This window comes from Amblyomma mixtum, chromosome 3 (genome assembly GCF_055824585.1).
Source record: "Amblyomma mixtum isolate Tamu chromosome 3, ASM5582458v1, whole genome shotgun sequence".
In the NCBI taxonomy this organism is placed as follows: Eukaryota; Metazoa; Arthropoda; class Arachnida; order Ixodida; family Ixodidae; genus Amblyomma; species Amblyomma mixtum.
In genome coordinates, this window is record NC_143014.1 from 267,693,800 (window position 1) to 267,719,877 (window position 26,078).

A 26,078-nucleotide genomic window follows, 5' to 3' on the forward strand; every position below is an offset into this window, starting at 1 on the left:
ACCTATAACACAGAGAGGCACACCAACTACCAGTACCATCCTCCAAAATCTCCCCCCATCAGTCCTGTACACATTACAGAAAATAAGTAAACAATTACAATTACTCCATCTGAATGTGACTGATTACAGTGGTCAATTACAACCATAGAAAAGCAACTGAACAATTTTAGAAAAGTAAATTACTATTATATTATTCTCCTTCCAACTTTTATGGTCATAATATAAATTTACTCAGACTACAATGACCTGTGGCTTAACTGCTAGATATTTTATTACACGTTACTTTTCAAGAAGAGTTGTTTTCAAAGTTATCGCTAATTTTCCCACATTTCCTTGTGAAGAGGCCAGAAGCTACACTGAACACTCTCTGCACGTATGTGCTGGAGGGAAGGGTGGTATTATAACGTATGAACACATTGCGTAGCAGCTCTTAATTGTGCAAACATGCTGGCTGTTGGGTTTGCGTGCCCAGATGCATGTATCAACAGACGGCACGCTACTAATGAGCAGCTGTGCTAGCGTGCAGGGTTTATTTTTTAATGTTTTTTACAGCCCGCTAACAACCCTTTGCATCTGTGTTCACATGAGCTTGGTTGATTGTGGTACATTGTGGGCATGCACAGAACACAATGTTTTGCCACCATGTTCTGCTGTACAAGTTGAACGCCCGCACAGTAATGAGAACTTTGGTTTCACAAGTTAGAATGAACTGTTGTGTCAAACCCACAGCTTCACCCTTTCGTTACCATGCCACTATGCAAAGATCACCAGTGACTACAGATTCGAACTGCAGTTTCAGGGGTAGTGCCCGCCCCCCGAACTTACTGCACCATCTAGGGAGGCGTTTATGTGTAGTTTGTATTGTTTCCACAAAGCGGCAATTTTAAAACAACCATGAAGTTGAGGTTCTTGCGCGGTGTGCATGTAGCAAGCACGGCGTCAGCTGTGGGGCTGGTGCGCACTCAAAAAATCACGCTTCATGCAATTCTGCTGCATCTGCAGCCGAAATTTTTGATGCATTAAGCAGAAGTAGTTGTGGCGATGAAATTGCCGTCAGATTTGGATTCCAATGATGAAATTGCACAATTCAGAACAGGACGTCATCTTCCGCTTCATAATTCAGTTCCATCTTCCGCTTCTTAATTGTTTGTTCATTCCTGAAGCTGGTTCACGCATCGGAGTAATGTAATGAATGATATTTCTGATTTCTGCACTGTCTAAACATTGTATGGGAAAGATATACTTCCACAATCCTAAAGAAGAATAAAGTTCCAGTCCAGTAGAAAACGGGCATCGACCTAGGATTGATGCTCTATAGCAGCCTGAGGCAGCTTGTGAAATCTCTGTGCATCTTCAGAATGGTTCTAAATTTTTCGAAACATCTTTCACAATAAATTCTTGTAACACCGGAACATTCTGTAGCTTTTTCAAGTGCATTATAAGCTTTTTTTTTTCATTTTCATGTGAGTAAAACATTATTATGGGGACATACTTTCTGTATTTCGGCAATTTTTTCGACTAGGCACCTCAAAAGGACTTTTTGTTAAAACTTCACATATAATGTTGAAAAGTACAGCCTTTGTCAAAAGTTTGGAGGCCAGGGGGTTTTCTCTTGAGCCACACTGTGTCGTTCTTAATGGATCTCTAGCGCTCCAAATTTCCTGGACGTGAGAAGATTTCTGGTACTGCCTCCTGCAATAGGTAGGACTTCCATGAATGCTCCCAGAGTCCCAATATAAAGCTTGGAAGTGAACAGCCTGGGCTCTAAACGTTTGACAAAGACTGTACATTGATCAAGCTATAGTTTCAAACATTTTAATATTTTTTTTCTACAAGAGATATTCTGACGTCAATACAATTTCATTCTTATTTGCAGTTTTGTTCGGTGTTCGGAGATTTATTTCTCAATATTCACACAAAGTATTTGCACTGAAATAAGTCTTCAGCAAGCACATTCTATTCCCATCATTTTCATGCATGTTGCATTGTTTTCATCTTCCCTATCTTGCAGCAAAAAATTCTCTCCTACCTATCAAGACCGTCATTTTTTCCATGGTAACAAATGAGTCAATAACATATTTTTACAAACAGACAGTGAGGCAATAACTGAGACATCCATGATGCATGAGGCTCACACGAAGTTCACTTACAGTGGCGAAATTTGAAGGTGCAGGCTTCTTTCCCAAGCCATGCACCTAGGAAAGCTGAGCACCAGGCCAGGCCATACCTCGTACCCATTTGAAAAACCCGGTGGATATCTGGATCAATGGAGTGCCGAAGCGGTGGTCTAGTGGCCAAAGCAACCACTTTGCATTCAGGAATTGCTGGCTTCAATCTACGGTGCCACCGGGTACCCACCAGTATTGTAGCCCTCAGAACACAACAAGGGAATTTGGAAAAAACGTCTGACTTAAGCGCTTGCTTTGCAGATTTTTAAAAACAAACAGAATGTATTGATAACATGGAACGGACAATTCACGCCTTGCAGTCAAAACTGGTCTATATGGAAGATTACAATAGATGTTCCACTTTAGTCATTTTTGGTGTAAGCGAAGAACTAGATGAGACAGAATCTGATCTAAAACAGAAGATTCCAACTGAAATTTTTCAGAAACACTTGATGTCCATTGTACTTCTGTCGGTAGAATTCATCGTTTAGGAAAGAACACTCTCAACAGGCCTGTGATCATAATTTTCCAGGATTACAATGAAAATTAAAAAGTCCTTAATAACGCTCACAAGCTCAAAAGTAAAAATGTATCTATTCAGAATAACTACTCGAAGGAAACCCTCAAGAAACGAAAACTATTATGGAATAGTGCTAAAACTGAGAGAGACAACAAAATGAAGGTGACCTTAATCAATGATGAGTTGCTCGTTGCTGGCCAAACGTTTTTGTGGGATGATACCACTAGCGCAAAGGTGAAACTGCCATCACGGAGCACACGAAAGAGTGAATGATGTAGTGCACAGAGCAAGAAGAAATTAAGACTTATAAACATAAATGCGCGGAGCATAATCAACAAAAGCGAACAGCTTGAGGTACTTCTTGGCTACAGTCCACATGCTGTCATCAATACTGAGATGTGGCTCCTCGATGAAATAGATAATAAAGACGTTTTTTTCTACAACTTATCAAGTCTAGCGACTTGACAGATTATCAAGAGGTGATGGAGTGGCGGTTCTGGTTAAAAACAATATTCATGAGACTTTCACTCGCCAAATCGATGATCATGAAAGCATTTCCCTTAGCTATCTTATAGGGGCCGCTCCATCTTTCTATTCGCTGTTTACCGAGCTCCAGATTCCCCTCCTCAGTTTTTGCGCAATTTGTCAGAACGCATGTCTTCATTCAAACATAAAAACATATTTCTTGTTGGTGATTTTAACTTACCTGGCACTAATTGGGATTTAACCTCATCTAACTCATGACATTGCGCAAATGCTGAACAATTATCTGACATTATGCTGTGTCACAATTTCAAACAGGTAGTAGCACAAACTACACGTAATCATGGCTTGTCTGCCTCAATTCTTGACTTGATTTTTCGATCCATCAAGGATTGTCTGATCATGAGTTGGTGTATTTCACTTGCGATTTCGTCACTGATAAACATGCCGTACCGTCCAAAACCATGCTTGTAAAAGATTTCTCGCGTGCCAGGGATGAGAGTATTAGATTTTTTAGATCTGTGTCTCAGCGGCTTTGATGAAACTGACACATCTGAACTCTGGTCTAAGTTTAAAGACACGTGCACATATTGTATCAACCAATTTATTCCAACAAGAGCCAAAAAAACTGGCAAATCTAGTCCCTGGATTACACGAGAAATCTTGCATCTCAAAAGAAAACTTAAACGCTTAAGGAGAGCACGTGTCCCTCGCAGCATCATTCAAATGAAGCAGGCTTCTTTCACCAAAGCTGTTGCGGCTGCTAAGTCACATTACTTTCAAAACATTTTGCCGAATTTCATTCGTAACGCTCCTCAGAAATTTTGGAATTTTTTAAGCAAACAAAAAAAAACCCTGCCTGCTATGATGCATGAGGGCACATTGCTCACCAACAAAAAAGATATTACAGACAAGTTCAATTCATATTTTCACAGTGTGTTTTTCCAACCTACAAATAATTTTACAACTCGTGATTCTTGTTCTCAGCCTGTGCACGATCACAACCTGGTATTTTTGCAATGCTATTGAACCTTAAAACAAAAGCAACTCCTGAGCCTGACAAAATACCTAATTCATTTTTACATTGTTATGCTGAGATGGTTTCGTACTTTTTTGCTATCATTTTTCATGCTTCTTTTTTGTCTTCAAGTCTACCACCTGATTGGAGGGTGGCCCGTGTCATTCCCAGACACAAAGCAGGTGATGCCGTAGTGTTTAATAATTACCGTCCCATATCGTTGACCTCTTCATGCTGCAGACTTCTTGAACATATCGTAGCCAATTACATTAAAACATTTCTTGATGACAACAACATATTATCGGCTTTCCAGCATGGTTTTCGCAAAGGCTTTTCTACGGTCACCCAACTCACATTCGTAATTCACAATTTCGCTCAGGTTCTTGACAGATGCGGCCAAATAGATGTCATAATTCTAGATTTTAAGAAAGTTTTTGGTTTAGTTCCGCACAGTAAACTTACCCATAAACTTGAAACTATCAGTCTTCCTTCTTTTATTGTTAACTGGGTTGCGTCTTATTTATCTAACCAATTTCAATATGTTAGTATTGATGGTCTGGTGTCCCACAAGACAGTGTCCTTGGTCCATTACTCTTTCTTATCTATAATAATGACATTACCAACATCATCACTCATACTCTTCAAGTTAGGTTGTTTGCCGACAATTGTGTTTTGTTTAATGAAGTTGAAGTTCCAGGTGACCAAATTTTACTTAGTCATAACCTGCATAATGTTAGTGAATGGTGCATTAAATGGAGGATGAAACTAAATGCTGACAAGACAGTATTTATGCGGGTCACTAATAAAAGATACAGTCATTCCTTTATATATAATCTTCCCACCCGGCACCTTTCAGAAGTCAAAGAATACAAGTACCTAGGAGTAACACTAACGAATACTCTTAGTTGGAGTAAACATATTGAAACCATATACTCTTCTTCATTTCGCAATCGGTTTTCTTAGGCACAAGTTAAAACAAGCTCCCCTTAACATTATGCAATTGGCATATTACACCATGATTAGACCAAAACTGTTTTGGATCCTCACACAGACTAAAATTAATGCCCTAGGAAGAATTCAGCACAAAGCTGTTCAGTTTATTTAAATATCGCACCACTGACTCACCATCTGCTCTATTGCTTCAACATAATATACAGTTCCTTGAAGCTCGGTGCAGAATACTGAGCTAACGATTTCTCTTTCTATTAAAAAATAACAAATTGTCAATGACTCCTGATTTGTATCCTCAACTGAAAACATCCAGGTCAACAAGAAACAGGCACACTGAATCGTTAAAGCCTTACTTTGCCAGAGCTAACATAATCAAATTTCTTTTTTCCCCGTACCATTACCGAGTGGAATCAGCTATCACCATCATCAGTATTTGATATTGATGCCTTAGAACAGGCATTGAATCTATTTGTTGATGTCTTGCCTCATACTTTTGTTTTGTGCTTATTGTGCCCCTCCTGCCAGAGCCCTTCACTGGGCCTGCAGTATGCTCTAAATAAATAAATGTAAAATAAATAATAGACACAATATTTCTCCCTGAATGGTGCTCAGCTCTCCTGGGGTGAAATACTTGGTAAGATGCTCTTAGGCAAACCCATACTCAGTGGCAAGATCTAATAATGTAAATTCTCTTTACGGAACACAGGCACAACCATGAGTAGCTCGTGCCTAATTAGTTTTAAAAGGTATTTTTGAATACAACCACTGATATTCACTCCACATATCCATGGGTACTAACTACATAAAAGGTAGATGCACCGTGGAAGCAGACTAAAATTTTTATTCCTTGAAACCTGATATCACAGGGCAAGTTAAGTCTGTCGGTAGACATATGCTTGTTTGGCAGACGGCCCTTTCAGTGCTCCTGATTTCTTAGTTGCATTGTTAGGTGCTTCTACAATAGAACGTAAACAAACTGAGTGTCGAACTCCTATCTAGATAGCCTCACATACTGGAAAAAAAATAAAATTGCAAGAAGAGCAAGGAAGAAATGACACATACACAATGCTATGTCTGTGTCTTGTATATGTCTCTTCGTCCTCATCTTAGCTGGACTGTTATTTTTTCCACAATAGAAAACCATCAGTCAACACACTTTCCCTTCTAATAATACAACACACTATTGCAGTAGTGCTGGTTTCAACAGAATCCTTGCTTAATGCTCTTTCTTGAGCTATACCCCCGCCTCCATACTCTGGAGGCTACCACACTGGCTGCAGTAGAGGCAAGTTGCAGCACTGTCTGACAGAACGAAGGGTCTCTACATAGAGGCCATGTGACATTTCTTAGAATGAGAACTGCCACAGAAGATGGCTGTGACCCGTTTGTGGTCTGGACATGATCGTGTGCGGTGCTTCTCCGCAGTCTGTTCGTTTTCACTGTCACAGAGGAAACACCTCTGCTAGCACCAGTCTTTGCCATCAGGCTGAAGCTTTTAGAGCTGTGTCGTTGGTTGCAACTTGCTTTTGGAAAAAAAAATCAACCACTACATAAATTACAAAAAAAGTAACTGATTACCTGGAAGATTACCATTTGAAAAAGTAATCCATTCATTACAAAACTACGAATATATGCAATCAAGTATAAGTAGCAAATTACTCGAAATGCATTACGTACAACTCTGCCCCTACACAAATACACCCAGCTCCATTCACCAGAAGACATGCAGCACCGGAACAAAAAAGGGTGGCAAACTCTCAGACAGCACTGGATCACCACTGCCGATATACGGTGGGCTACAAAGCTATGTAGTAGTAACAGCTGTGTAGCAGTGAGATGCTGTCTCAGATAAGGTTCATGCTAGGAGGGCCTCGCAACAGTGAGACAGGAGGAAGCGTTAGTTTGTAGCCCCCCCCCTTGCGTGAGAATGGATAACTTGCGAAATTCTGTATGTCAGCTTCCTGAAAAAATTTTTCTCCAATTCGTAACCCTCATTCACAAACTGCGTTACTACCTCCTGCTCTGCAAGCAAAGAATTGTAGATGAGATAAACAAGCATTTCCCCATTTGACCGCCCCACTTCATCTCAAAATGATGTGATCACGAGCTGAAAGTTCTTGAAATTCCCTGTTGCATAGACGTCCTCTGCAATTAATTTTTTCTACGCACTTCCTCTCACTGGAATCAGCTTCCCAAAGATATTGTCCACTGTAATACGTGTGCCGAGTTTCAGTTCCTTTTATCATCCAATTTGTCGCAGAAACATATAATCTGTTTCACTTTTTCTCCTTATGCTGCATCGCGCTTTTATGGGATAGAGTACGAATTTCCTACTGCATTGTGAGTTTTTTTACTGTGGTGCCTGCAAGCCTGCTGTTTTGTGCTGCCTTTTTGCTCTTTTTTTTCTTTTTTACATGCTTTCCAGCTTGCTTTATTATTATTATTATTATTTATTAGTACCTCACAGGCCCCGAAGAGCATTGGATGAGGGGGGCAAATCGAAAAAGAGGTATATACAGATGGAAAAAAACCGTGATATCGGTACAAGAACGCGGTACAAGTCAAATACAAGAAAGGAACACGAAATTTATACAAAACAGAGTTAAAATAACATCAGACACGAAAATAGAGAAGAAAAAAAAGCGAAACACGAACATGAGAAAAAAAAAAGCAACCAGGGGCAACAGAAGTGGTAAATGGGAAAACAACGTTAAGAAAAAATGAAACTGTCGTACATTTCGAACATCACTATGGCAATAAATGTATACATAGATGTTTTTTAAACTCACCAGGATCAATGAAAGAGATTATGTTGTCAGGAAGATCATTCCAGAGTTTTATTGCTCTAGGTAATGCAGAGGAATTAAATGACAGGGTCTTCCCATATATCCGGTTGAAGCCGAGTTGATTGTGTAAGCGTTGTGAAGAGCGGAAAGGTGATGCCAGAGGTAACAACGAAGGACGGGTGTGAACATATTTATGGAACAAACACAGAAGTGAAATGGAGCGACGAATTTCAAGTATCTGTATGTCATTAAGGTTTTTAAGCTGGGATACACTTGCGAGGGGACTATAATTGCTAAAAATGTACCGGGCAGCACTGCTTTGAATGGACTCGAGCATATCTATGAGATATTTTTGATGGGGAGACCATATAGGTGAGATAAATTCCAGCTGTGGGCGAACAAATGTAAAATATGCAAGTTTTCGAGCGGAGCTAGGTGAGTTCCGAAGGTTCCGGCGTATGAAACCTAATGTCCTCGATGCCTTTTTGCAGACTGCAGAAATATGAGAAGACCATGAAAGATTTGGTGTGAACTGAATTCCAAGGTATTTGTACGACGTAACCCTAGATAGAGAGGTATTATTTATAGAGTATATGAAGTTAGAAATAACATGCTTGTGGCTAAAAGTCATTGATTTACATTTATTAGGGTTAAGAATCATTTGCCAGTTTTTACACCAATCAACAATAGTGTCAAGATCATTTTGAAGGGTCAGGTGGTCAGTCTCAGAAGCGATCTTACGGTAAACAACACAGTCGTCTGCGAAAAGGCGTAAGCGGGATGAAATGTTAGTGGGAAGGTCGTTAACGTAGATTAGAAAAAGTAAGGGTCCAAGTACGCTTCCCTGTGGTACGCCTGAGGTTACATCACATAGGGATGAGGAAGAGCCGTTGACAACTGTGAATTGCTGACGTAATGAGAGAAAGTTTTGAAGCCAAGATAATGTGAGGGAATCAAGGGAAAGGGTAGATAATTTTGTAAACAGCCGGCCATGTGCAACTCTGTCAAATGCTTTTGAAAAATCTAAAAAAATGCAATCTGTTTACTGGTTATCATCCATGTTGAAATGCAGGTCAGTAGTAAATTCAAATATCTGGCTATCACATGAGTAGCCTTTCCTAAAGCCATGTTGATTTGAAAAGAAGAAGTCATTTCGTTCCAGATGGTTGTAAATGTGAGAAGCGATAATATGCTCAAGTAATTTACAGCATATGCATGTTAACGAAATAGGTCGATAGTTATCAGGAGAGTTTTTGTTGCCCGTTTTGAAGACAGGGATGACTTTGGCTTTTTTCCAGTCAGTGGGCAGTTCTGCGGAGGATAGTGATTGCTGAAATATATGACACAAAATCTGGCTGGAAATTGAAATTACTAGCTCATCTTCAAGCATAAATTCCTGTACAATGTCCCCCATGTTATAATGCCCTTATGGTGTTGAAGGGACTTGAATAAAACAAAATAAAATAAAGAACAGGGAGTGCAACCAAGTCTGTGAACGAGAGTGTTTTGCTGGAAAAAAGTTTTGCAGTTAAGCTTACTTACAGAATTTTGCAAGTTGTCAACTGTGACCAATGACTGCTCTCACCGAATGTTTGAACTAAGCTGTAACCTTGTTTAGTCACTTTTTTACTTTGGGGACACAAGATCTACAGAGATAGACTTCAACCATTGAGGAAAAGCACAGAAACCATCACTGAAGCACCAAATCCTGATGATGTTGGCTACTTGAGATCCAAAAGTGGACTTCTCTCGTAGCGGCGAAAGTGTCTACTGAACATGTCTACACTACAAGCAACCTTGCATGCATTGTTACACAATAACAGCCACTTGAGTTGAATAGATAAACAGACAGCCTTCATCAAAAGCAAACAAGCCATCATGGAAAAAAAACTTGTGGCATATTATGACAACTTCTATTAATCTCAGATGGATTGCCATATGGTGTTGCTGCATTGCTTTCACATTGAGTAGGGGATGTTGAAATCCCACTCACATTTTTATCTCAAACACTTAAGCCAGCAGAACAAAACTACTTGCATCTTGGAAATGAGGTATAAGCCATAACTTCTGGCATCACACGATTCATGGACTACCTGCTGTGCTGCAGCTTTGTTGTAATCACGGGCCATAAGCTGCAGGTCGGCATCTTTGCTGGACGTAAGGCAACCCCAGCCCTCACTGCTTCACACACCCAGCACTGAGGACTCACACTTGGAACTTACACGTACACTAATGAGCTCTGACCAGGATGCCTGAATGGGAACACCGACTTTATCAGTAGGTTTCCACTTACATTGCTACACGCTGACCTGCCAGAGCCATCAGAGCTCGTGAACCCAACCCTGAGCTTGAAAGAGCTAACAGTGGCAGCTAAGCAACTGCAACAATACACTACCTGTGATCAAACCCTCTGCCAAGTGCTGTATTAGGCAGAGAAGGATGGCCACAAAGCATCCCCAGTAAGTTTTTACAAGCACACTGGCAAAAGATGTGACCAGCTGAGCATGAACAGGAATTTCTTGAACTAGAGAAGCTAAGCCATCGTGCTACCTCTTGCTCAGAACCACACCTTGAACCTGCTTATGAAAAGCATCAAGGGTGGTCAAAATTATTTCGGAGCCCTCCACTGCAGTCCCTCCTCTCTTCTTCCACCCTCTCCTTCCTCCTTTCGCTCATGGCACAGTTGTAGTGTCCACCGAGATATGCGACAGTTACTTCGGCATTTCCTTTTCTCAAAAACTAAAAATGGTAGCGAAGGTCTTTGGTATGCTGGCCTGGAATGGATGCTCAAACATATAACTATGCTCAACAAAGCGCACTGTGCCTAGAGGACTCTCCAAAGCCAGCAGTGACATCCAGAACCAGGGTCCCTGCCTGAGTCAAGTGAATGCTGGGAACTCATGAATGTGAACTACACTGGACATCTTGAAAAAAAACTGCTCTTCATACTTATAGACACAAAATCAAGGTGGTTTAAAGCTGCTTTCATGCCGGGCAGATCACTTGAGGGACATCATTGCAAGGTATTTGGCATCAAGCTACACAGTGACTGACAATAACATGCACCCTGTTAGCAAAACATTTCAAAAATTTGTGCTAGGAAATGACATTAAGCACGTGTGGACATCATGGACATCAAAGCTCAGTTAAACCAGCAGTTTGATCTGTGAATGATGGCCTCAAAAAAACAACAGGCAGAGAAATCGAGCTCCAGCTTGCTAGATGGCTGCTTGTGCTTCACCGAGCACCCTGTCCAAATGGAAGGCCTCATCTCAGCTGATGGTAGTACAGCCAATGAAAGCAGAACTGGACCTCTGCATGTCTACAAGGGGAAAAGAGGGTTCCTAACAAATTGCTGGGAGATTTTAAGCAGCACATCACAAAGAAGCAAAATAGACCCCAACCAAAGGGAGACAAGGTAGTTTCCAAGTTTGGTTTATGGGGGTTTAACGTCGCAAAGGGACTCGGGCTATGAGGGCGCCGTAGTGACGGGCGCCGGAAATTTCGACTACCTGGGGTTCTTTAACATGCACTGACATCGCACAGTACATGGGCCTCTAGAATGTTGCCGCCATCGAAATTTGACTGCCATGGCCGGGAGCAAACCCGCTTCTTTCGGTTCAGCAGCCGAGCGCCATAACCACAGAGCCACTGCGGCGGCCAACATCTAATATTGGTACAGCACTTAGGTGGTGGTTTGGCAAAGCTGAAGAAGCCAATGAAACTTCAATGACAATTTTTCAATGCCTCAAGAAAATGTCTGACACCACAATGATCAACTGAAGAGGAAATTGATTGCTGCAACAGCAAGTTCTATATCTCTCGTTGACCTTAAATGAAAGCCACATAGCCAGCACACCAATAACAGTGAAAGGTGCAGTGACACCGTCCAAGAGACATTTTCAACATGAACTGCTTCCATGCCTCTAGGGTACTGATAACTTTTTTTGGGGATTGCTACGTATTAACCAGAGCACCTCACTGGATGGCACAACCACCCCAGCATGTAACAGCCATATTCCTCGTAGTATAGGCACCATATATAAACCTTGATTTTGTTACATAAAAGTACCAGCATTAAAACTCATGAAAATAACCCCAATGAGAGACATTTACTGCATCTAATGCAAGCAATTGTGCTTTCTCCTTCACTTCATGGCTTGTAACTGGCTGAAAGCCTATATCTTGACGTTCCATGCTGATGCAGCTTTTTAATACAAGCCATCATGCCATGTTCCTAAAAAGTTTACAGCCTTCACACTTTTTACAACAGAGTACTACTTTGAAGCTGATGATTAGTAGTAACAAGAACAAGAGTTAGCTCTCAATATTTCTAAATAGAAGGATATTCATTTATTTAGTACATACTGTGTACCCTTGGGTACAAGCAGAGAGGTGTATATAAAAAAACAATAATGAACAAATCAAGAACAAGCAAGCACCAAATTACACAATTTTGTTATCACACTACGTAGTTAATATTTGGGCAATTGGAGTTCAAAATTTTTAATGCACGTGATGTTCATAAGCACGGTTGATGTAGTTCAAATTAGCAAGTTTGCCATATTCTACCTACTGTCAAGACTTGCCCTCCTTTGCCAACCATTATCTTTAGCTTCTTAAATCCATTATGAAGTGAAAGACATACTTTGAGACATTAGACAGCAGGACGATGATAGCCTCACTGGATGCCCAGCAGAAAAAAAACCCTACATTTTGAAGCAAGAGCGATGAGTATATAGGACAACTGTGGAACAGCTTTCCCTGTGTTCATGATCTGTTCAATTTAGCATTATGTCAACTGCTCCAAACGTGCACAAGCATATGCTGGAAAAGTAATAAAAACTCCTGAAGCTGCAAGATAGATACATGATGCCAATGATGAATGATATACGCTCCTTCACATACAAACATGCAAAGAAAGAAGAATGTACAAAAACTCACCTATAAGCCTCATAAAGCTCCTTTTTCTTCTGGAGGTTAGTGTCGTCATACTTAAGTACCCTGCTCTCAGGAACCCACTCATCCCAACTGCATCAAGAAATAAAAGAGAATAAATGCTGTAGTAGGATACAACTTAAAAAACAGCAGTTGATAACACATCCAGCGATTCTGGACAAAAGCATTTTTGAGCAGAAAACCTTTGATGAATGCAATTTTTACACAAATTGGAAGATTTCACTATAACAATCAATCTATCCGCCATCACCTGATGGAAGTCCTGAATTTTCTTTTTTCTATTAACGTTTTTGTTATCATCAAGAGCATTCCCCATTGTTTCTTATGGCAGGGATAACTGTTCAATGTGATCGATAGAAACAATTCTCTGATTTTCAAAATTTGTCTGAAAATAGTGGACACGCACTGGCCACAGTCCACCGCATCCTTTATTACAGAAAGAGCCCTCTGTGCTATCACCGTTAGATGCTTATGCTGGTAACCGGAAACCCACATGCAGATGTCATCAGTGCAAATCAACATTTGCAGTAGTGTACGGCCATTTGGCCATGTTAAGACTCTCCCTGTCAGCAGAGAAGCTCTGCTTTGAGCTGTTCCAAGCAGAAAGTTATCACTGCACGCACTTAGACCTAATAGGCAAGGAACATAGATTCATCAGGCATGCCACGCAAGGTTCCTGGGCATCCTCCTTGACTCACATCTGAAATGGAAGACAGCGGTGGATATTGTTTCCTCCTCGCTGCCAAGTCTAAACATACTGAAAGACTTGGCAGGTGTGACATAATACAAAATCTGTCGCAGCACGAACGAAACGGGGACAAGAGAGAACAAACACGACAGGATGAGCGCTCTCTCTTGTCCCCGTTTCGTTCGTGCTGCGACAGATTTTTGTATTATGCATCAACACCAACTAGCCCAAACTTCAGTACTTCTTCACAGGTGTGACATGGGGCATAGGTCCTTCAACAATGTTAAAGCTGCACTCAGCAACTGGAACCAGCATAATTCTTTACTCACTGACTTTTCTGTCATCACCAGACAACCAGTATAAGTGCCTTCAGATCACCCGCAGGAAAGGTCTGAAGACTGCGCTGGGGATACCACACCAGGCTTCTTCTAGCAAGGTCTTAGAAGAAGCCCATTGGCTTCCCTTGCATCTGCAGGCCTCCAAAGACTGCTTCTACAATTAGTTCACCTCGGAGAGATTTGAACAGGTCACGTCCTGCTCCGGCCACTATGAGCTAGGATGCAAAGCCAGTTTTTTGCAGCCCTTCACATCCTAAGCATGTGGGTTGGTCACCCACAGGACACGGGTGTCAGCAGAAGTTGCCACGGTTTTATGACGGCATTCACTGCCACCTCAACAACCCAGGCTTATGCACAAAATAACTGCTGCTTTTGGCGGAAATAAGACCCTTGGTTCCTGAACACCTGAACAGCAGCGTCTAGGGGACCACCTGCAAGTTTACACTGATGGCCCAGTGAGTAGGCATGCACAGTTTTGCTCAATCGCATTTTAAGGCGGAAGCCTTTATTGCCTCATCGTTGTAAGCAAGAGCTGTCGACAGAAATGTCACGCTTTTCAATTGGTCGAAATGGTTGTGACGTCACAGTGCACGAATTTCAAGCGGAGCCAATTGTACTTTGGCTAGTAACCATGCAACCACTTTAAGGGACCGTATAGTGATGCTCCAAGTAAGTGGGATTGAGTTTAGTTAACTGTTTAATTAACCAATTAGCCTAATTAAGCTTTCTAGTTACACCAGATAAATAAAGAAAACCGAGTGGGAAATTTGTCGAGTTGGGGGATCGAACCAGGGACTCCGGAGTGCGAGACGAGCACACTAAGCGCTCCGCCATGCCAGCTCGATGGTTAGGAATGAACAGAGGCACGTCCAGTAAATACAGTGTCTTCGTTCATTCCCATCTTCCTTCCCGTTACAGCAAGGTTCAGGTGTCCACCGAGATATGCGAAACAGATACATTTCCTTTTTTCAAAAACCAATTTACCGACGAGCAAGGCGTACAGCCGGGTAGGCGATGGTGTTCTGTGGACTCCCTGGCAGCATTGCAAGATGCTGTCGTGTTCCGCTCTTAGAGGCAAAGCTTAACATCTTAACCACACATCAGTGACACAAGCAGCAAACACCGCGCTTAAGGCTTTTGCCTCACTGCACATTACTTTAGGTCAACAAAGTGCTCCCCTGATTTTTTGTAGTACCTTGATATGCCTTGGGTTGGGTGCCTGCAAACAGCAGTGTCGTCCACTATGGCTAAATCGTTGCCCATTGCAAGATCACACAAATGTCTGTCTTTCTGCAAACCACAGACAGTTGCCATTCTGTCTCACTCCAAGTCTGCACTAGTGCACGTGCAACGAGGGTCTCCCATTGATAAATTGCCTCTGGTCTCTAATTGGGATGAGGAAGCTACAGTTTAAATGATTTACAGTTGTCTTCCACAGGCTACCATCTCACGTTGGCATTGCTAATAACACGGTGGTATAACTTCTAGCCCAAGAAGCTCGGTCTCATCAATTTTCAATTGCTGTCCCAAAGGACGAGAATTTCGCAAAGCAGCTCGCGGTGCAACACTTTTCTGCATTTTACCCACATCTGCATCTCCCTTGCATTACACGAGGCTTGCTTTGTGAAGGAGCTACTCTCTTGAATCGACTGCGCACGAATTCTGCCTATATGCATGTAAGGATGCAAAAGATTCACCACACCACTTTACCTGTGTGTGTGTACTGTGATGCTATGGGTGATGTGACCACATTTTGGTTTGGTTTATGGGGGTTTAATGTCCCAAAGTGACTCTGGCTATGAGGGACGCCGTAGTGAAGGACTCCAGAAATTTCGACCGCCTGGGGTTCTTTAACGTGCACTGACATCGCACAGTACAGGGGCCTCTAGAATTTTGCCTCCATCGAAATTTGACCGCCGCACCCGGTATCGATGTGACCACATTTTATTTTAGCATTGCCACGTTTTTGTGCTGAGTGTGAGACATTCCTAGAAAACCTGAGGTGATTTAACGTTGCACTCCCAAACTGAGCAGCAATCAGTGTCACGAGCACTCTGGAAGTTTTTACAGGATGCTGGTATTGTGGAACAGCGTTAGAGAGACAATCATTTAAATCAGTGACTCAGACAGAGCAACTTCCAACATTCCACAGTAAGGCTAATCCCGCCTGTACTTTCAGACTACCCCTACCCACGCTGTCCTGTATTACACTGCCAACCAGTTACAGCAGTGATTAAAAACATGCCACAGACATCCAAATTCTTGTGCTCGTAATTTTGTCCCGTGATTAGCTTCTTGTTTAGGTAACAAGAAAATCTTTAACAATGGTCTACTTCTTGTCACAGAGGAATTCTGTTGGATGATCCTGAATTTGGGCACAGCTCCACTGCAGACTTTAGTTGTATCCGACCATAGAGACAATATTTCAAATCGCCACTCTACACATTAAAAGTTGGTTTGGTTTATGGGGTTTAACGTCCCAAAGCGACTGAGGCTATGAGAGACGCCGTAGTGAAGGGCTCCGGAAATTTCGACCACCTGGGGTTCTTTAACGTGCACTGACATCGCACAGTACACGGGCCTATAGAATTTCTCCTCCAAAGAAATTCCAGCCGCCGCGGCCGGGATCGAACCCGCGTCTTTCGGGTCAGCAGCCGAGCACCATAACCGCTGAGCCACCGCGGCGGCGCATTAAAAGTTGAGCCACACATGCCATTCCATATGATATGAATGGTGTACTAGCAATTATGGCACTATGTGTTAGGATAAAACCATTGTGACAGCAAAAGAACAAAAGCGGAAGCCATGTACGGGATGAGTCGACCAATTAAAGCCCTCAGAAGTTGTATCTTACCACTTGTTCCATCCTCTGTAGTGGACAAAGTACTCGGCTTTCTCGTCTCTAAAACGAACCTTGAGGCACTGGAAAAGAAAGTGGACGGATAGATGGGCGAGACTGCCGCACCATAAAATGCCCAGGAACTGAATGCACAAAAAAATTACAAGAATGCTCACCTTGGCTTCATACAGGAGCGGCCCGTCGAAACACAGGATCATGTCACCTAGAGAACAAGCAAGCCGCCATTAATTACGCTCAGTATCGCGGGCTCACCGTAGTGCAGGACTTCTGATTAATTTCAGCCACCTGGGTCTTCTTAACGTGGGCCGACATCGCGCAGCAGACAGGCGTATTTTGCATTTCGCCACCATCGAAATCCAGCCGTCGCGACTCGGATTTCCCGTGTCCTAGGGCTCCGCAGCCGATCGCCAAAGCCAGAAAGCCACCGCGGCGGGTTACTCTCGGCAGTAAAGCAGAACAATAAATTCATTCTGATCAAGATTATAACGCGTTTCGGGCGCATCACAGCTTTGTAAAAGCAGTTCGCAATTATATAAACTGACGCAATACTGTCGCCAATTATACGCTCGTTACGCACGCTAAACTGTAAGCTAGCATTACACGGCCCCTTATTTCACACCCTATGCCACCTAAGGACATTCACCACAATTCTGCACCAATTAGCACAAAGCCGAATCGATACAGCCATACAGAAATTAATAGTTCGCCGTCTTACCTTCCTGATACTGACTCGTCAGGTCCATGTTCGCCGGTAGAATCTACTCACGCCGTTTCGCACGCACTACGCACTGCGCATATGACCAGAGTAGAGGAGTCCTACGTTCTACCGTCTAACCTTTCCCAGGGGGCGCCACAAAAAGAAAGCTCGAGAGCGTCCTTTACTCGAAGCGTGCAAAACAAGTGTGCTGTGAAGCAATGGGGTTTGAGAAAATCTTTGGACGGAAAAATATTTTTTGAGAACCTGCAGACTTCCGAAAGTTGAGAAACCGTTGTACACGAAAAACAGTCTTGGTCAGAACCCGTTGCTGTGGCCATGGCAGCGACTGCGCGCAGTCTTTTTCGTTGTCTCGGAGTCATTATGAGTGGTCAGGGTGCGCGTCCTTGCTCCGCTAATGTCACCGCATCTGGAGTACGCAAATATGACGCGCTTTTCATCACTAGAGGGGGTGGTTTTGCCGTCTAAGTACTCTACACGTACACGAATGGTTATTGCGTTGAGCGCGCAGGCAGAAAAGCCAGAAAAGCAGTCGGTGGAGGCAGAACTCTCAGGAAGAACTGTTCTTTGGAGCAAGCGTAGAAGATCAGGACAGACAGTCACATGAGAGTAAAGGAATGCGGCTCTCGATCGGGTGCATGGTCGTACACGCTGAGAGCGAACAAGGGGGATATATCTGGAATGAAGTGTTGGAAATATGACGCGCTCGTAGCAGACGAAGGTACCGTAGACAGAAGCTGCTCTCGGAGCGGCAGTATATACGTTATACGTATAAACGCGTGTAAAGGCCGCACTTTTTTTTTTCCAGATTCGAGGGCCAATTTTCGGGGTGCGCATACACATGATGTGCGAAAGAATTCTTTTTTTAAGTAAAAATACACCAATGAGGGAATGAGTGGCATTTACTCTGCGTTCAATCGTCACTCGCGGAGTATTTCGACTCTGAGCTGGTGCTGTGCTCTGGAGCACGCTCATCCCACAAAAAGCCACGCAGCATGTTCGCTATCAACGCGTAGACATTGTTCCGCACTTCCATCACATAAGAGAGCAGCTCTTCTTCCAGTTCGGGAAACTCGCACGGCTTGCCTCGGAAAGCGCGCTCTTTGCAGCTTGTGTTTCTCAATGCATCCTTCTGGTTGCACCATCATCGGACGCACTCCTCGGCCACGTCGAATTTCCTGCCTGCCGCATGCTTGCCGTGTTCGAGAGCTAACTCCCAGCTCTGTGGCTATTAAGGTGCTTGCCCATCGTGCTAAAACTGCAACGCTCGGCGGAAGCACGCGAAAGCCACAACTACGGCAACTACGGTGAACACGCTCACATGCCACGAAAGCAACAAACGGCTGCAGCTGGCGATACTGATGCCGATGTGACGAGCAAAAAATCGTGGAAAAGAAAAAACTTTGATGATGATGATGACTGCGACGTCGGGCGCCATCCATAGACGGCACTTAGAAGCTCCTTAGAAGAGAGAAAAATAGAACCAGCAGCAAACACACATCTGTGTAGCAGCTGAAAAAGTTGCAGAAAGCAAGAAGTGCAACCACGGGTTTGTACCAGTGCTGAATGCCTACTCAAGCTGGGCACAACTGAAAAAATTGTGTTATGAAAAGAGCACTGCATGCCATCCTTTACAGTGGCTCGTGAGGCAACAATTAAGGCGAGAAATTTCTAAAAAAATAAAGCTTCAGTGCAAGTGTAACCTGTTCCTCTTCATAACCACATTAGGATGCCTAGCGTCCTAATGTACTGAGGGAATGGTTGCAGACTTGAAGTCTGATTCAGCTAGCGGGTCAGGAGACTAGGTAGCTCCAAAAATTCCAAACTGTCTACAGATACCAAGAGAAGGATTCATAACCCCGAGGACCACATCCGCATGGGTTATGCAAAGGCTGACCAAGAGCACAAAGTCTTCAATTAGACTGCCTTTTGTAGGTCAGGAGCACAGGCAAAGATACCATTTTACTCAAGTGGAAAGCATCCACAGTTAATGTGGCACACCAAAGAACTGTCAGCATGCATAGGCACCATGCATGGTTTGTAGGGGACATTTTGAAGCCTTCACTCTACTGTACAATTTGCTCCTCTTTATCGCTCCCGGTCAGCTAGGTTTCTGCTAATGGCAGTGGCTTTGTTGGTACTTCAGGCACTTGTTAGGTCAGGGGGGGAGGCTCTAATGATCTGCACACCCTCCCTGAAATTGGCGTGGATTTATGCCCCTGTAGTATAGCCATTTGTATACACTGATACAATAAGTGCTAAGTGCTAAACTTGCTGCACTGTGTCAATGGCTCACAGGTGAGCACTTCCAGATACAGGATGTTCAAAACAAGCACTCCTGCCATAGTTAGGTTGGACTACACGTGCTTTGTTCATAACACGCAGAAAACTTTTACAATAAAGCTGAGTCATAAAAATAACAGCACTCACAGTTTTCCTGGTGCAACTTTTGAACCGACACCTCTCGTATACCCTAAACGGTCAAAGAGTACTTGGTTTTCAGTAATTATTACACTGGCATAAGTTAAAGACATCCTTGGTTAGTTTAAATCACTGCCAACAGAGCTGTTACAGTTTCACTACCCGAAATAACACATCCCAAATTTGTCAAACCCTGGGCTCACGTTACATACAACGACCTGTATACTATTCAGCTTTTCAAAATTTTTTATTAAGGAAGCAACGAAATTGATAATGCAGGACAGCAAACTCTGCACTACTGTCACTCTTCACAATAGGAGTCACATGCTGATCGCTGAAGACCGCGTCAGTCATAATAAGAAAAGAAAGGACAGAAGCGCACACCTTTCCGCTTTCGAGGCTTTTCTTCAGACGAAACTGACGAGTCATCCATGTCCATTTCTTCCTTTGGTTCAACTTTAGGCTGGTTCTTTAACACTTCCCTGAAAGAATCAACATAGCACTCTGGTGACTGCAAATTTTAACTCCCCACTGCCTCTCCGCAATGAAATGTTCGCACCCAAAGTGAGTGTTTAAAGAGATCAGACCAATACTGGCCAGTGCGAACCTAGCCCTGGCCATGTGCTGCTCTCCCCATAGAAGCAAAGGCATGAATACACACAAATACGCAAGGAACAAATCACAATGAGAATGTGAAAATCTTGCATATTTAAATTATAGATATTCATTGATAGAGAGGAAAAAATTAGTATATTGCGTGTTTTTCAACATGTTAAACTATTGTGCAAACACATTGTCCTCAACCTGGCAAAAAAATTTGAGGAAAGTACTACATATATAATGACAGATTTCTTTTAGGCAACTGGTAACTGACCAGTAATCACAAATTATGGACACTGTCAATCATGCAAACACAACCGATACAGAAACTTGCTTGTCTAGAATGCAATAAAAGACCAGTATGTTGGAAGACTGCTAGCCGACAGGAGCAGGTAGAAGCGATGACTTTGCTCAGGAAGTCAACCCTGCTTTTATCACAAAAAATGGTCTTGTTAGCTGTTATCAACTGCAAAATCACACAGTGATACTCCAGGAAATAAGTCAGAATTATTTCAGAGCAAGAAAGCAGAAAAAGAAAAATTTACACCCAGTCAGTTAGAAAAAATGAAGACTGATTAGTGTACTGGCTGTCTGAACCAGTTCCTAATTTTCTGTGCTTTTTCACAGTCGGTTGGTTGGTTGGTTTATGGGGTTTAACGTCCCAAAGTGACTCAGGCTATGAGAGACGCCGTAGTGGAGGGCTCCGGAAATTTCGACCACCTGGGGTTCTTTTAAGTGCACTGACATTAAAGAACCCCGGGTGGTCGAAATTTCCGGAGCCCTCCACTACGGCGTCTCTCATAGTCAGTAAGTTCATTTTGCGCTTGCTGGTCTGTGTCATTGGTGTGCAACATGGGGGTCTCTGTCCACTGAGAAAAGCACATGAAGCGACCTGCTAGGCACCCTTGACAGAAGCAGCCACCTGACACATCAACTCTACCGCCTGCGCAGGAAAAGAACATCAAGTGAGCCCTTGGGTGCTCTGTGTCGAGTCAGCGTTAACTGGTTTTGGTTTTATGGAGTTCAACACTCTAAAGTGACTCGGGCTTTGAGGGACACTGTGTTGGAGGGCTCCAGATATATTCAACCACCAGGGGTTCTTTAATGTGCACTGACACTGCATAGTACACAAGTCTCAAGTATTTCGCTTCCATCGAAATGCAGCTGCCGCAGATGGAATCGAACACATGCCTTTTGGACGAGCTGCTGAGCACTATAAACACTGAGCCACTGGAGCGGCTGCAGTCAGCCTTGACCCGAAAAGGCATCATCGGCTACACTCCATGCTGCCCTATAGAATGTTTGCGCAATTGCAGTTCATACAGAGGCTCATTTAATACAGAATCAGCCCAGAAATCCTATCGCTGATATAATAAAGAAAGTAGAGAAAGCTGATAAAAACAATGCATACATTAGTAAACATTTCTTTGGTGTGATCTAGCTTTCACTGTGTATAGAACTCACCTTTTCTGTCCTATAAAAAAAAACGCTGACCAGATTATTTCTATTCTTGTCAAAATAAAAAAATAATCATGCAACGGTTTCATAAAAACCAAATTTCTACCCAAATTGCAAACAAGAAAGCTATTCCAGACATCTGTGTCCAAAATTTTTAATAATACACAGCCCAAAAACAAAGGGTCTTAACAGAAGACAAAGCAATAAAAATTTTCTCTCTCTCATTGTCAAGAGTAGGAGTAAAAACAAAACTGCTTCTTCTACTAGCACAGAACTTTCTAGGACAGCACTAGCTGCATTCTATTAATGCATATCAAGCTGTTGGTAGCTAGTGCCACCTTGCATTAAACTAGGCATTTGTTCTGATTGGGACTTTTTTTTCCCTTTTTCTATTTTTTTAAATCCATTAGCTTGACTACTGCCATCCTGGCAGAATCTGCCCAGTAGTGCCAGATTCAGGCTGCAGAGTGGAATGTGAGGAGGAGGGTGGGGAACAGTGGAGAAGGAGAGTGGCCAATCATAATCAGTGGGAGGAGTCACATGAAGAGGAGGAGGCATAGCAGTTGACCAGAGATGCGGAGAGGATGTGTGGACACACACACTCTATAACACGGCGGTGGCTGCACCCGCTCCTTCAGTTCTCCTTCACACCTTGAAGCAATCGGACCTATAATGAGTGTTCTCCTCCTGTCTATGAAACTGTTTGGCTTTTGTACAGTGAATGATGCCAGTTTAAATTAGTACCAACAGGGAGGGGACCAGTGATGAATTCTGCCTTTTCAGTCATCAATGCAGAAGCCTGCTAAGCACGGCGGGCTGAGCTTCAGTGGCTTAGCAAAGAGCGGCAGCACCTTACTGAGGATCCCATCAATCAGCGCAACAGGGATGCTACTGTGGAGGCACAGTGTGGAGGCCAAGTATTGGAAGTGAGAAGTAAAGAGTGAAGACAGGCAGCGTCATCTAGCAGCTGAAGTTGAGTAAAGCAGATGAAAGCGCCAGCAGACTCTAATGCTAATGCATACACCGTGGCATGAACCGCACTGATAGTGGGAGATTTTTTTTTTTCATTTTAAGCTAATCTTTCTTCCTTCCTCTACTTCTACTGGTCTCAGTGTGGAATAACTAGAGACCCGACCGACCCGAGACCCGACCGACCCGAGACCCGACCTACCCAAGACCCGACCGACCCAGGCCCTGCCCACACATGAGGACACCGTCCCTCTGCCCCTGCCGTTCGGTGCGTCCAATGGCCTCGGCCGTCAGCTCCTGGCACCCTACGGCCCGGATGCTTCGTGGACCGGGACTCATTCTCTCATCTTTCTCATCGTGGCGGCCAGCACTGCACCATCTTCTACATACTGTTCAACCTCCCACTCAAGACCATTGCCATTTCGCCGTCTGTTCGTCACAGATCGGGACGATCGCTCGGAGGCCCCGGGTAGTGTGACAAAGACGAAGCTGGCAGTGGCGCGGGACGGAGCGCTCGCGCTAGGCCAGCAGCCATTAAATCATCTCTTGGTCATGGTTCACCACGCCTCATTCTTCGGCTGGCCGCCACGTAACAATATAGACACATCCCCAATCACAATTTTTCTCAAAATGGTACTTGACTAGATGGTGGCACCACCGCAGCATGAAATGTCCACATCCAGAATTGATGCGCACACTATGCTTTCCAAGGAGATGCTCATCAGCCATGGTCCATAGCAAACCGTTGGTCCCTAGTAATCTATGTACCATGAATTAATTTCCTGGTGTTTAGAAACAGAAAGCAGTTGGTGACAAGGATGTAACAGATGGGACTCATTGGAGTTTAGCCACCAGGTAAAGTGAAATATGATTCGCTCCAGTGCAAACAGGGTGATGCTTGGTAAGGCAGAAAAGTATAACAACAAAGAGCCCTGAGCATGGTGAACAGTTAAAATAGCCAGACACGTTCTTTGGCTTAGCAGCATGAGGGATGACGAAAAAGTAATGAATGGACAGTCTTGCCGACCTTTGGTACAAGCTCGTACACAGCATTCCGTAGTTTGCTAGCACCCATAAAAACAAAAAGCTAATGCCAACCCTTAACAGACACTTTAGTTCACCTCTGCCCAAAATTGCAGAAAGTTTTCACTTCAACAAAAGAGTACAGCTTGAGAACAAAGTCACTGAGGTGTACATCACTGAACTCTCACAAATGGCAGAACACTGCAACTCCCGAACAGCTTTCAACCGGATGCTGAGCAACCATCCCGTGTGTGTTATTCATTACTGAGTTGTACAGCAGCGATTGTCGATAGAAAAGCACCTCACTCCAGAGAACACTCTTGAGATCGTGAAAACAGAAGAGATGGCAGAACATAACATGAGTTAGCTGCAAAAGGACCATGCAGGCATGCCTACATCAGCCATTCAGGAGGGTACAGTAAACTATACTCAGCGCCCAAAGAAAAAGTACTTACAGGGGCCAAGTAGACATAAAGCGTAAGAACTAAAGCTAAGGGGCAAAAGCAGGCCCGGGTGCAAGAAAAACCAAAGCCGCACGATTGCTGTGAATCCCAAGATGCCACCGCAAGATCAGTGCAAGCACATTAACACAAGGTGCTACAAGCATGAAAAAGTAGGACGTCTGACAGGTTGCTGCTTGTCTACTGCAGACAAAGTGAAGCAGTCCATAACTCAAGTAAAAGAAGTGTACTCGACCAGCCAGCCACCTGAGTACTACCTGCATTCTCTGTACACACAGATAGACACCACTGAAGCCAATAACAGGGACACTCACAGTCAACAAAGTGCCACTGGAGATGGAGCTACATTATAGATTTCCAGTCTCACTGATCTCTGAAAACACCTACAGCAGTACTGGTGCATCTTGCCTAGGTTGACCAAGACAGACATCAAACTAAAATACACATACAGAACTCAAACTGTCAATATTTGTCACGGAACGACTACAAAGAAGCAAACCCTGCAAGAGCCCTAATCTGTGCTACGAAGATTGGTTGGCCACATATGACCTACTACCATGCTAAGTGAACTTAGCACAACGTGAAGAATTGCCACCACAGAAAAAGTTCTGGAAATGCTCAAGGCATTTGAAAAGGTCTTCAAACTGAGTTATGGCATACTGAAAGGACCACCAGTACTTTGTGAAGTTCGACCGCTGCTAACCAACAAGACTGCAGATGTAACTCTTGGAATCTGAGGCAAGATGAAGAAAGAAATTCAGCATTTGGACTGAGACGGCCTTATCACGGCTGTGGACCATTCTGACTGGGCATCTTCTAAGTGTCAGAATTTGTGATGAGTATAGCGGGGCATGAATACAGCAGTGATGACAACAGGACATACCAATATTGCCCATTGCAAAGTGGAGTAAATTTCTCCAGGATTTGACTCCTGTAAGACTGACAACTAAAAAACCAACAAGCTCTTGGTGATCAGCATATACACCCAAGACTCTTTGCACACAGACCGCACACAAGTGAGTGCACTTGGTGCATCATCTGCTCCTGCTTTCTTTCAGGAAAAAACAGTGGAAACCCTCCATAACATTGTTGGCACATCTGTTTGCCTGGACCGCATCTCAGTGACAGGCAGAATGAACTTTCTGCACTTCCAAAACCTGCACGAAGTACTGCAAAGGATCAAAGAGTAAGGGGTAAAATTTGAGCACAAAAGATGCAAGGTGCGAGAGTCATTGTTGGGAGCCTCCCTGAACTACTGATGAAGCTGAACCTATAACACAGAGAGGCACACCAACTACCAGTACCATCCTCCAAAATCTCCCCCCATCAGTCCTGTACACATTACAGAAAATAAGTAAACAATTACAATTACTCCATCTGAATGTGACTGATTACAGTGGTCAATTACAACCATAGAAAAGCAACTGAACAATTTTAGAAAAGTAAATTACTATTATACAAGGGCGTCCGCAGAACTTTTTCCAGGGGGGTGCACCCGATGTCTGGGGATGGGGGAGGCGGTAGGTTTGTAGTTGTTTTCTGGTAGGGCATAAATAATATCCGTAATTCCAAGGGGGGGCAACCGCCCCCCCTTGCCCCCCCTTCCGGACGCCCATGCTATTATATTATTCTCCTTCCAACTTTTATGGTCATAATATAA

At 43.4% G+C, this 26,078-nt stretch overlaps 1 protein-coding gene across 13 annotated transcripts in view; it reads right to left on the bottom strand.

The window, feature by feature from the left end:
• LOC149354677 (uncharacterized) overlaps positions 1–26,078 on the bottom strand; it is a 211,957-nt gene that overhangs the window by 163,996 nt on the left and 21,883 nt on the right. For 10 of the 13 annotated variants that reach the window (XM_089583454.1, XM_089583455.1, XM_089583452.1 and 7 more), the window contains 4 exons: positions 20,292–20,389; positions 16,927–16,973; positions 16,766–16,833; positions 12,871–12,957 (listed from right to left, as the gene is read on the bottom strand). In XM_089583454.1, coding sequence (XP_089439580.1) covers positions 12,871–12,957; positions 16,766–16,833; positions 16,927–16,973; positions 20,292–20,389 — 300 coding nt within the window. Of the gene's footprint in view, positions 1–12,870; positions 12,958–16,765; positions 16,834–16,926; positions 16,974–17,486; positions 17,614–20,291; positions 20,391–26,078 lie in introns of those variants that run through there. The other 3 variants (XM_089583461.1, XM_089583464.1, XM_089583463.1) reach the window with 3 other exon arrangements.